General features: G+C 44.6%; 1 protein-coding gene across 1 annotated transcript in view; it reads left to right on the forward strand.

The window, feature by feature from the left end:
* The first annotated feature begins 1,862 nt into the window (after window positions 1-1,862).
* Window positions 1,863-12,362, forward strand: part of P3H2 (prolyl 3-hydroxylase 2) — a 153,336-nt gene continuing 142,836 nt past the window's right edge. Inside the window, exon 1 of the mRNA XM_061194346.1 lies at window positions 1,863-2,426. Coding sequence (XP_061050329.1) covers window positions 1,953-2,426 — 474 coding nt within the window. The 5' untranslated portion in view covers window positions 1,863-1,952. The remainder of the gene's footprint in view (window positions 2,427-12,362) is intronic.

The raw sequence follows: 12,362 nt of genomic DNA on the forward strand, positions 1-12,362 counted from the left end.
ATATGGTAGATGTTAGACTAGCCCTTGTATTATAGCCCTTTCCCCCACAGTACCTACTTTGAGAGTAGGTATCCAAAGATATAAATTTAATTGAAATATATTAAATGATGTGGAAATGTCATGGAATGTAGAGATAATCCATAGCAAAGCATCCTGGCACTTTGCCCTCAGTCCCACAGCAGGACTTCCTAGCCAATATGCTTCAAAACCTTCCACAAGTGGATTAATAACTCCGGACTCCGAAGTCTTTATCTGAAAAGAGAGACAAATCCTTAGAGCAAAAGTCTGGGCGGATGACCTAAGTGCAAATTCTGGAATACTGAACATCCAAAGTATTGAGGACATAGCTCCAAGGTGAAGCTTTTCCATCAGTAGAATAAGCCAAATAAGCGAGGTTTGGTGGAGAAAAATAATAAGAGCATGATTCTTTGGGGTCCCTTGGAGTTACAGAGCCAAGGCTGTTTATGGCCAGAGTGGTCAAACCCAACAAAATGAGTGAAGGATTGAGCATGAAACTCTGGCAGCCTCCTGGGCCTAGTGGTGATTCCACAGAAAAACCTTCTTTGGGGAATTCATACCAGCTACACGATAAGTGTTCTTTCCTGTTGCCCTTCCCTCTTGCTCACCATCCCAGTGGCCAGGGAGACTTGGGTGAGATTGCCACAAGCACTAGGAGACCACAAGAATGTTTCCAGGAGGCAGGCTGGAGTCAAGGGTCCAGTGCATAAGCTCTCAGGAATCCTTGTGAGAGTGTGAAGCCAAGGAACAGGAAAGAAGGGAACACCTTGGCTCAGAAGGTATTTAAGAGGGAGGAGAAACAGAGGAACAGGAAAGCCTCCAGCTAGTCCTTTGGAGTCTGGCACCCATTTCTGTCAGCTTTCCCATTCCTAGACTGATGCTCATTGCTTAAGTCCTGGGAGTACTGGATTTATTCAATTGCCTCTTTGTTCAACTCTTGCAAAAAGAATTTAGATCTGAAAACCGTTTGACGTGTTGGGATATTTGTCTGTCAATAGTAGATGAGGAACCTAAGGCTCAGTTGTGCAAGTTTACGGCGTTGGTAAACTGACCCAGGCGGAATGTAAGTACAGCCATTCCAACAATTCTCTGGGTCCTGTGACACCCTCCTCTGCACAGAAAGGTGGGCTATTCACTGTTCCCGTGTCCCTACTCCGTGCCCCAATGCACAGACACACACCCATACAAAGTGAGATGAGAAACAAGGGTGGGGCCTTCTCTAAGAGACGGAGCAGTAAGCAAGCTTTGATTCCGAAGGCCCAGGGATGAGTCCTGCCTTCGCTTTTTCACAGTTCTATAAACGTGGACTAATCATCTTTCTCCTCAGGCCTCCCAACGGGGCCAACTGGCCCTCTAGGGCTTTCCTCACAGCCGGAGAGGGAGCTTCAGTGCTTCATGTGAAGGTGAAGGACGCTGCAAACTGCGAGGTCACGGACACATTTCAGAAAATGATGAAAGCCCTATCCTCGCTAAGCCGGCTTTTCTTCCTCTCTAAAAAGGGAGTAATCATGTCCATTCTGCAACCTCGAATGGACCCCACGCGTCAGGCTCTGCCCGCCCCCCCCCACCCCCCGCCCCGGGCTGGCCCCCAGCGGCGCTGGCTCTCTGGCTGGCACTGGGGTGTGCGGGCCCTGGCCTCCCGGCGGCTGCAGCCGGGAGCCTGCAGGGCGCGCGCTGGGCGCCGGCGAGCGGCTCGCGGAGGCTCGGGCAGCAGGAGGAGCGTGTGAGCTGTGGGCGTCCCTTTAAGAGCGGCCGTCCGAGCCGGCCTCCGCCTCTCAGTCCGCCGAGCGCCGCCGGTCACCTGAGGCTCCCAGGGCAACCGGCTGGCGGCGGGGCCGGCGATCTCGCCCGCGGAGCCGGGAGACGGGGCCTGGACGCCAAGCGCCCGGAGCCGACTGCGAGCGTGGCCGGCCGGCGCCCGTCCGCGGCGGAGGATGCGGGAGCGCATCTGGGCGCAGCTGCCGCTGCTGCTGCCCTGGCTACTGCTGCCGCCGCCGCTGTGGGGCGGACCCCCGGACGGCCGGTGCCTGGAGCGCGAGCCCGAGCCCGGGCCTCTGCAGCCCTTCGACCTGCTCTACGCCAGCGGCGTGGCCGCCTACTACAGCGGGGACTACGAGGTGGCCGTGCGCGACCTAGAAGCGGCGCTGCGCAGCCACCGGCGCCTGCGGGAGATCCGCGCACGCTGCGCCCGCCACTGCGCCGCGCGCCGCCCGCTCGTGCCCCCCGGCGCTGGCCCGGGGGCCGAGCTACCCTTCTTCCGCGCCCTGCTTGAGCGGGCGCGCTGCTACCGCAGTTGCCAGAGCCAGCGCCTCGGGGGCCCCGCGTCCCGCCACCGCGCCAGCGAGGATGTGCGCAGCGACTTCCAGCGCCGAGTGCCCTACAACTACCTGCAGCGGGCCTACATCAAGGTACCCAGAGCGCACACCTCACGCCCCCCGCTGCCCTGGGATGCGCTCCAGCCCTCCCCGCGGCTCCCGTCTCTTGGCCGTCGCGCTGCTCCTTAGCGAGTCAGACTGGGTCTCCTTTAACGGTTCTGTCTCATGTGTGGATCTACATAGCTGGTGGCCCGAGCTCTGTAACCAACACTCGATGAACTTGGGGAAGCCATTAGCTCTTTCGGCATCCACTTCTCTCTCAAAAAGAGGACTGTACCGATAAGACGTTTAAAGTACCCATTCAGCACTAATGTCTGAACGTTGGTAGAGCCGGGTCTAATATAAGGTCTCCTCTCGCTTCATTCCCTGGTCTAGCTTCACCCAGTTTCTCTTCCATCTCCGCTCCCTCATCCCTCCTACAAGCTAGTCTGCACCTTTTCTTTGAAGTTTAAAAGAGAGCGGTCTCAAAACAGCAGAGTTAAAAGTAGACTTGCTCCGAAACCCATCCCTCTGCCTTTCCCCCTGCACTTAGCACAAAAAGGGAAGATCAAAGGTTAAAGAGGAGGTGTGCATGGAAGAGGTGAATCTGTGTGAGGCAGTCTCACTAAAAGTACCCAAAGTGCTGACTCTTTCTCCTTTGATAGAGGGCTTCCAGTTTCTGGAGGTAAGCATCGGACTGAGTTATTCACCATCAGATGCTCCCTCTTTCTGGTTTTATTTTTGTGTATTCAGCTTGCCTGAAGTTAGTGCCAGGATGTAGACAGTGTATATTGACATCTTCCCCCACATTCACAGTTTTAAAGATCTATGTGAATGCTTCGGCAGAGAGAATTTAGCCTGTGTTCCTCAATCTCCCACTCTCACTCATCCATGTTGCTCTGAACTTACTCTTTCTCCCCCTTCTGCCTTTCTATGTCAGTATATCAATGTCTGTTCTCCAGCTGTTGGAGAAGTGGCAGCTTTGGGGGTTGGTTGGTCATGCCAGCCAATGGATCAGGCTGCATTTCTGAAGTGGTGAAAAATACACACCAGGTGCAGATATTCTAACGTCTTTGGCAGCTCATCCCACAAGGTCTCTGAGCTCGCAGTTGGTAGGGCTCTCTGCAGATTTGCAGTTTTTGGTAGAGTTCAGGAAATCACAACTGTAACTAACTCTTAACTCCCAGTGCTCTGGCTAAGTTGCTACATTTAGTATCTTGGGCAAGAAATAAGGAGAAAGCCTGAATCCTTTCCAGGATTTGTCTTCTATTTGCTTGTGCCTCCTGAAGCATTTGCTGAGGCATGTATTAAGTATAAATCTGCTTTCTTTTAAATGAGTGGCACAGTTTTTGGTAGTCTTAGAGAAATCAGTCAATAGCAGGCGGAGAGGGGCCTGTGAGTACCCGACAGCTGAAGATATACTAAGCTAGTTCCCAGAGCAGAATGTGGGTGGTCGAGTTTGGTCCCCCTGTAATACTGTCTTCCCAGGAGTCGCAGATGTGAGGTTGGTAGTCCTGCCGATTGTTCTGTCACACATCTTGGGCACATTTTCCTTTCTCAGGTCTGGAAAAGGAATGCATATTTATTTTCACTCCTATAAAAATAAATAACCACGAGGTAACTCTCAAAATGTGAGTGTCTTTGGTTCTGTAATTACACTTGCTTCACTGCTAATGTTAACATTGATCATTCTCCTGCTCCCATCTCCTGGTTGGAGGTCAAAGAAGATGAAGCCATAGCTTTAACATGCCTCAGTTTTTTTCAGTGAATTGATTACAGGAGATAGTCACTCACAGGTAGCTCTGTGGGTGAACTACTGGCTGTGGTCTGATGAACCAATGAAGTTTAAGAAGTCCTTTCAAAAATATGTGAGTTCATGTGCTAATTTCTCTTTTACTGGCAATGTTTCTGAGAGCAGAACAAATCTTGCATCTGCTTCCTGTTCACCTCCACTCCGATAGGTACAATTTCTACATAACTGATAATCTCTTAAGGAGGAAATCTTCTTACCCCTTTGGAAATTCATTTTTGATGGGTTGGAGTTTACAGGAGCATCTTTATGAACATCGAATAAGGTGTTCCCTCCCTGCAAGAACTCCACAATTTTAGCCTTTGCGTGGCTTCTTGGGAATTTCACTCATAAATGCGCACACACACACACACACACACACAATCTTCTGAGAGCAAAACAGAACTCTCAAAATAACAGTATCTTTGGGCTCTGGCAGGTTTGAATCCTAAAGTGTTCATTCCCTGATGATAGAGGGGTTCCCTGCATATACCTGCATATGATCATGGTACCTTGTGTTGCTTACTTACTTTGGATATCAGTGATCCAGTCTGCATTTGAAAAGAATAATCCTGGGCCAGGTTGAATTCAGTGAGGACTTTGTAGCCAAGATTTGAGAATTGTGAATCCTGTAATATGGTCAGAACTAGCAGACTTCCTAGAGATAAGGAAACACATTTATTCTCAGCTAGGGGTTTGCAAACTGTAGAAGCTCTTGGGAGATGCTGTTCCTCCCCCAAATCCCAGTTAGTGAGCCACTGATGGAAGTGGATTCTTTATGCTAGAGTGTTGGAAGGGAAAGATTGAGAATTGTAAAATCTAAGGCCTGTTGAGATCAATTTCTCATTTCACAGATGAGGAAAGGGAAATCCAAACAGGGGAAGGGGCTCACCCAGTGTCACATATGATATGTGATATGTGATACATATGTCACATATGTCACTGGGAGTCAGGGGTCTGGGCTCTGCCAAAACTTGATCATGCCTGTGCACATCCACTGTCCCATGGAGTCACCTCAGGTCCCAGGGAATGCTGAGTCCCCAGGGCTATCCTTTTGCCAGATTTGGACAGCTCCAGGAATGAGTCAGTCCTTGACCTGTGGGGTAACAGACACTCACTGCATTTATCTGAAGGGCTATTCTGTAGAATCTTCCTTAAGCCCTGGCATGCTGGGAAATCCTCTGGACAGCTACGAGGTGGTAGTTCCACTTAGATCCTATCCACACTTTTTTGTTTAAAGGCAGGGTGAGACTCTTCAAACTTTCAAATTTTATTCTTTCAGATTGTAAGATATAACTCATGATTCACAGCCTAAAACCTAAGATACAGCTTTTATCAGAGCAGTCTCTGCTCGGAAACCTTCGCTGGTTTCCCCTTGCTTCTGTATAGAGCCCACAGTGTTGAATACAGCACCCCTCAGCCTGGCTGCCCCTTAACTTTACAGGCCCAATCTCCTCCCACTCTCCCATCCTTCAGCTACAGGGAACAATGGATGCTTAACTTATGTGTCTGACACTTCTGCACATCTGGGTTTATTTATTCTTCTTTGGGAGGCATGTAGGCTCTGGTATGGGATCGATCTGGGATTGAACTTTAGCTCTTCAATCTCTAGCTCTGTGACTGCGAGCAAATCACATAAACTTTCTAAGCTTTAGTTTCCCCATCTGCAAAATGGGGAAATAATGGGAGCTACGTGATTGGTTTAGGTTTAAGAGAGGATTTATATAAAGCACCGGGGACAGGGCCCATTTCTGTTTCCAGAAACACTGGAGATGTATCTCTTATTATTATTAGTTATAACAGTAGATTTTCCCACCTTCTTCTCTATGTGTTCAAATGGTAACTGTACTAGGACAAATATACCTATTTCTGTGAGATCCTCTTTCACTCCCTCTGCAACCCCCAACAATCCATCATTTCTCGCTCCTCTGAATGTCCACAGTAAAGAATATGTTCCTCTCATATCATGTTTCACTTTTAACCTTGTTTTGGAGAAATTCATATATTTGTGCATCACTTATGTGAGCTCCTTGAGATCAAGAATGGTCACAGTCATTTTTGCACCGCCTAAAGTAGGAGTTTCCAGATCTGGAAGGTCAGCAGATGGATGATTATTATGAATCCCCTGGGCATTAAAACTGTGATTTAAAATTGGAGATTTCGGTTCAGTAGGTCTGAGTTGGGTCTCAGCATTTATATTCCCCCCAAATACCTAAAACAGGGGGCAGTAGCAGTAAATGCTCAGTATATGTTTGTTGAATGAATGATAGTTTGGTTGCTCCTGTATGAAATATTGTTGAAAAAGATTTCTGTGTGGCGGCAGGAGGTTTTCTCAGATTAGTTATTTGGTTTCCTGGCTGGTCAGTTGGGGGAGAAAGTTATAGAAGGACTGTAGATTGCTTGACTTTTCACTCTCTTCTACTTGCAAGTTCCGGCTAATGTTGCAAACCTCCTTTCCCTCCCCCTCCATTTTTTTTTCTAATTTAATCCTTATTTCCTAAAACTATGCTTCGGAAAATTCTTGACACGCTGTGCCTGTTTTATGTACATTTGTGGAATTTAAACAAATGTAAGCGAGATCCTTTTCTTTTTTCTTATCTGTGTACTTTATAATCAGGCATACTTTGACAGTATCTGTTTTTCTTTCAGTGTTCCCAGCCATTTAGTAAAAGAAAAAAAAATTAAAAAAAAAAAAAGACAACCAGTGCTGCTTATTTATGTTTTTTACTTAAAACAAGCTTGCCCCTCCATGTTTTGTTTCTAAGTGGGTGCTTTGTGCTATTTGACCTTTGTTTTTCTTAAGATTAGAGGTGGGGGGGAAAGGAAATGCAATTAAGTTAGGCAATTCTATCTCCCTCCTAGAGTCAGCTCCCTAAACTTCCTTTTTCTTGAGCATAATTTATTTTATTAGTGGTTTCTAGAAAAGAAAAAAAGTAAGTTCAAGGATTTTCCTCACTCTTATTCTGCTTTATCAACTTCTTTCTCTTTCTAGATGAAGGCCTTTAAAAAAGTTTGAAACGTAGGCCACATGACATGTGCATGATATATATTCTGTTAGTTCAGTATAAAAACTTTTCCCAAATCCCATATTTAAATCTCTTTTTACCTATATGTAGACTATGTACATTTTGTCCCCAAATTATTTCAAATAGGAAGTTGATTTTATGTCTTCTTGAGATAGTTGTTTTGAAGTTTCCTGGTGGTTATTTCCTCAAAGGGTGAGACTTTTTTTTTTCTTCTTCTTACATTTGGACTTTTTCTTTTTTTTTTTGAGCTTGAATCATCAAAATCCACTAGTCATCATCTTTCTGTCCCACTCCTTAGGAAGGAAACCTGGGAGCTTCTTTGTGTAGCCAGCTCTTAGTTCCTGTGTGCTAAGGAGATAAAATTTCTTTTGTTTCCTTCCAGGAGGCTGACCATTTGAAGGCCCAGTCAGCTCTTTATCAGTCATCCATTGTGATTGCAAATAGTCAGTGACACAGCAGCTTAAAATTCAATTAGGTGAGGGGAGCACTTGATTACAGGTTTTCTCCTATCTCAGTCTGGCGAATCAGGTATTCCTTTACAAGTTTTAATAAAAGAAAGTAATAAACTGCTTGTCTCCACAGATCCCATCTCTGAGAAGCAAATGTATTCTGTCACGAATATCATTTGCTCAGTGATAAACTCCAAAGGGATAGGTGTGTGGTATTCTTTTGGGAATGTTTGATAAAATGTCAGTTTGCTTCGTGGATGGAGTTTGAAAATTCTGAAAAGTGGATGGGTTCGCCTAAAATGAAAACTGATTGGATTTGGTGTAATAAGGGTTCTTTTGTAATACAAAGGAATTGAGTAAACTTGAGTGTCTTAGAATCCCCGATCTCAGAGAGCTGGAAGGAACTCCAAGAGAGCATCTTGTTCAACCCTCTCTCTCCGAGTTAAATAATTGGTTTGGGGCAGTGAAGCAGGGGTGAGAGAGGGAGGGATAAGTATTTTCCTTAAGAAATGCGGTCTTGCAAGGGTGAGGAGTGATAATTATTAAAACGGTAAAAATGCTACAGCTTGAAGGAACCTCAGAAATCATGAAGAAGTCTATCCCTGTCACTTAATAGCTGATGACACTGGCCTCAGAGGTTCCATGACAAATCAAGGAGGGTCAGCAAGCGGAGCTGGGTTGGAATGTAGATATTTTAATTTATAGTCCAGTGCTTTTTCCGGACTCTGTGCAGTGGGTATTGCTACCTCCTGAGGGGCAGTCTGGTGAATCAGTGGTGCCACTGAGACCTGCGGTGGACCTGGTGCCTCCAGAGACAGTGCAGATACAAGGCCCTGCTTCCTGGATCACCCCACCCACCCTGCATTTTCATTCACGTGATATGTTGGCCACTTAGCCAAGAGTCACTGTTGTCTGGTGGAAAATTTTGCATTTATCATTAGGAAAAATAATTTCTCCTGTCTTTTTTTCCATTCAGCTTTTCTCCTATAATGCTTTTTCTGTCCTTTTATTCATCTCTCCTTTCCTGCTGTCTGACTTCCTAGCTATGTAATTTCCATGAGAGCTGGCCCTCATTTGCCAAATGGCCCAAACACATCTTTAAAAAAAAATGATTTGTAGTCAGCCTTCTGCATGGTATGTTTCAGTGCCGTGTGTATGATTTTTGGGGTTTAGCACTGAGGAGAGCTGCAGGCTATAGTCAGAAGAAGCTGATTTCACTTGACCACACCCCTCTCTGCTTTACTTTGTTTTCTATACTTATTTCTCTCTTTCTCTCTCTCCTTTCACATTCCGTGTCCTATTGGTGATCTACACAGTGAAATTACATCTGCAAAGGAGAGAGTTGATGGGATCAATCAAGGGAGGAGAGAAGCAGGTAGTGGTAGAGGTAATGTTAGGGCTTTGGTTCTAATAAAATGAAGGCCATAGAGCCTCTTATTTAATTTGCTCCACAGACATAGGCGTCTACTTCTATGAAATTCTTTTTATGTCCCTTTTCCCCATATGATTTGTGCATGAGTTGAGCATATGTTGGGAAAGATATTCATTTCCCTCTCCCCTTGGCTCCCCATCTTTCTGCAACTGCTCCCTGCCACATTCATAGAACACTTGTGTTCCCATCCTCCCATTTTAAAGATGGGAAAATAAAATCTGAAAAAGAATCAAGTTGTCCAAATTTATCCAGCAGTTTAATGGAAGAGCCAGGATTAGAATCTAAGAACCCCAATCCCCATCTCTGTGACATTGCTGATGACCGCTCTTTGTAAGACACACACTGAAAACACGAACCTAACAAAATTAATTTGATACACATAGCATGCCAGTTACATTATTTTCCAAATGGGATAGACCCTGAAAATAAAAGCTACCTTATGCAATGTTATTCCTTGCACTACTATTCTGCCCATTTCTGGGAAAATCTCATAAACAGGCCCCTGGATTAATGCTGTTCCCCCAATAAATCTAATGAAAATGAATGAGGCAAAGAATCTTCTTTGGAAGGGAAATGAAGGTGTAAGAGCCAGAAGGAGGGAGATCCAAGAAGTCAGATTTTCCAGAAGTTCAGGGCTATCAGGATGATCCTGCTGGAATTCATTATCTACAAATAATGGGTTGAATTTTTGTGCAAGTAATGAGACACTGCTGAAGATTACAGTGTAATTATACTGGAACTCTGGAAAAGGAATGGAGAAAAGTGAAAGATATAATAAAATAAATAAATCTAAAACAAAACACAGAAACTGTTAACAAACCCTGAATCACAGGAAACTTAATTCAGCCAATTTTGATTTATTCTTTCTGCTTGAACGCTAAATTTTTAGTTTTCACTTCGCCAAGATTAATAGGCTTGCACAAAAAAATCAACACCTAATTAGGACACCAGACACAGTGAATTACCTTAAAGCCAGATTTGGCTGTTTTCAAAAATGATCTCAAATTACAGTATCAAAGATTAATCCAGAAGACCATAAAAAAATTATTTCCCCACTGAAGTAAGAATTATTTCTTAGGAATATTTTTCAGATTGAATCCAGAATCAACAATCAGCATTTGATTGTAGTACAAGGCATTTAGAAATGCCGCCAGGGACAGAGACTTTTCACAGACAATTATTGTTTCTATAGGATGATCAAGGGCTCAGTTACACAGTGGAATCTTCAGGTATTCAGGTCAGTAGGCATTTAAACTGGAGTTTCTCAACTTTGGCTTATTGCTATTTGGGATGAATAATTCTTTGTTGTGATGGGCTGTCCTGTGCATTTTAGGACGGTTAGAAGCATCCCTGGCCTTTAGCTACTCAACAGCAGTAGCAACACACTTCACCTTGCTTCTCAGCTGTGACAACCAAAAATGTCTCTGTACATTGCAAAATGTCTCTTGGGGTCAAAATCACCCCACATTGAGAACCACTGATTTAAACATGTAGCCGTATTTAAGATAACTGGGCATTGAGATTAGACAAGTACAAATCAAGTTTTGGACAACCCACATGCTAGATGGCAATTTACCCACTGATGAATCATGATATTTATGAAAAAGTTTGGCTATAGCGTCATATCTTTTATGAGGGGAATTCCATTGGAAATAGAGCCTCTTTCTCCAAGATGCAAATCACTGGGCTTATATCCCGTAGCTGGTCCTGCCCGTGGCTGCGCTGATTCAGCTTGTAGGAGAGACCAGAGTAGTCTGGCTTCTCTCTACTTATTCTCCGAAGATGACAGGACAGGTTACTTTAGCAATACAAACTAACACCTTTCAATTGCGAACTCCAAACTCCAGAATTAATGTGTTTTTCATTCAACTCGGAAAGTACCCAAACTCAGTCATGTAAAAGTAATCCACTGCAACTCTTGGTTTTCTTGGGGTTAGTTCTTTATCACATATACTCTTAGAAAGCAGCTTGACTCAAACCCCAAGTGCCATCTTATAAAAGGCTGGAAAGTGGGGAAAATGAGAGGGGGTCAGAGGAAAGAAGAAATGATTGTGAGATTGAGAGAGAGAGAGTCAGAGGGTGTCTCAGTCCTTTTGGGCTGGTATGACAGAAGACCATACTCTGGTGGCTTATAAACAACAAACATTTAATTCTCAGAGTTCTGGAAGCTGGGAGGCGAAGATCATGGTGCCTGCAGATACGGTGTCTGGTGAGAGTTTTGCTTTGCTGTGACCTCACATCGCAGGAAGGTTTCTGGAGCCTCTCTTATAAGGGCATGAACTCCATTCATGAGGGCTCTGCCTTCATGACCTAATCAGCTCCCACATGCCTGCTTTCTAATACCTTGGGGACTAGGTTTCAACATATGAATGTTGGGGGAACACAAACATTCATACCATAGCAGAGGGAGATGCAGAGATAGATGGAGAAAGATGAAGAGATGATAGCAAACATTAGGTAAAGGAAGGCAAGAACAATAAATCAAAAAGTCCAAGCAGGGCCCCACATGTGAAGGGAGTTTACACAAAACAAACATGGGGGAGGAGATACGGGGATATATGTATATGTAGAGCTGATTCACTTTGTTATACAGCAGAAACTAACACACCATTGTAAAGCAATTATACTCCAATAAAGATGTTAAAAAGCAAACAAACAAACAAAAAACAAACATGGATGTTGCATCCTCTGAAATCCATGTCTCTGTAATAAGACCAATCATCCGGAAGCAGATGTTGGTCTTTCTTCGCTCCTGTAATGCCAAAGGCCCCATCCTTGGCTGAGATGTTTCTGCCTTGATACAGCCCAGGGTAGCAGAGCCACTCAGTTTCCTGGTGAAACAGAGAAGGAAGGAATGGCTTTGGGGCAGATTCCACGTGCACAACAGTGAATATTTACCAACTGTTAAGGGAAATGCCATTTTGCCATTTCAGGTTTCTTTGAAATCCTAGGTGTAGCCAAATGTTCCCCATTTCTTCATTTTGCAATAGGGAAACTGATTAAATGGTTAGATGGTATGTCTGAGATCACACAGCTAGTCAGTAATAGAGTCAGAATCTGAATCCAGGTTTTTCTGATGACAAAACTGGAGTTCTTTTTTACTTCTCACACTTTGGGTTTTGACATGAAACAGGCCTATATTCAAAAGAGTCCTGCCTTTTGTTAGTTATGTGACACTGGAAAAGTTCACATGTATATGAACCTGAGTTTCTTATCTGGAAAATGGGGATAATCATACCTACTTCACTGGCTTCTTGTGAGAAGTTAATTAAAAAAAAGTGTTGTGGGCTTACT

The sequence above is a fragment of the Eubalaena glacialis genome, chromosome 6, assembly GCF_028564815.1.
Source record: "Eubalaena glacialis isolate mEubGla1 chromosome 6, mEubGla1.1.hap2.+ XY, whole genome shotgun sequence".
NCBI classification, from domain to species: domain Eukaryota; kingdom Metazoa; phylum Chordata; class Mammalia; order Artiodactyla; family Balaenidae; genus Eubalaena; species Eubalaena glacialis.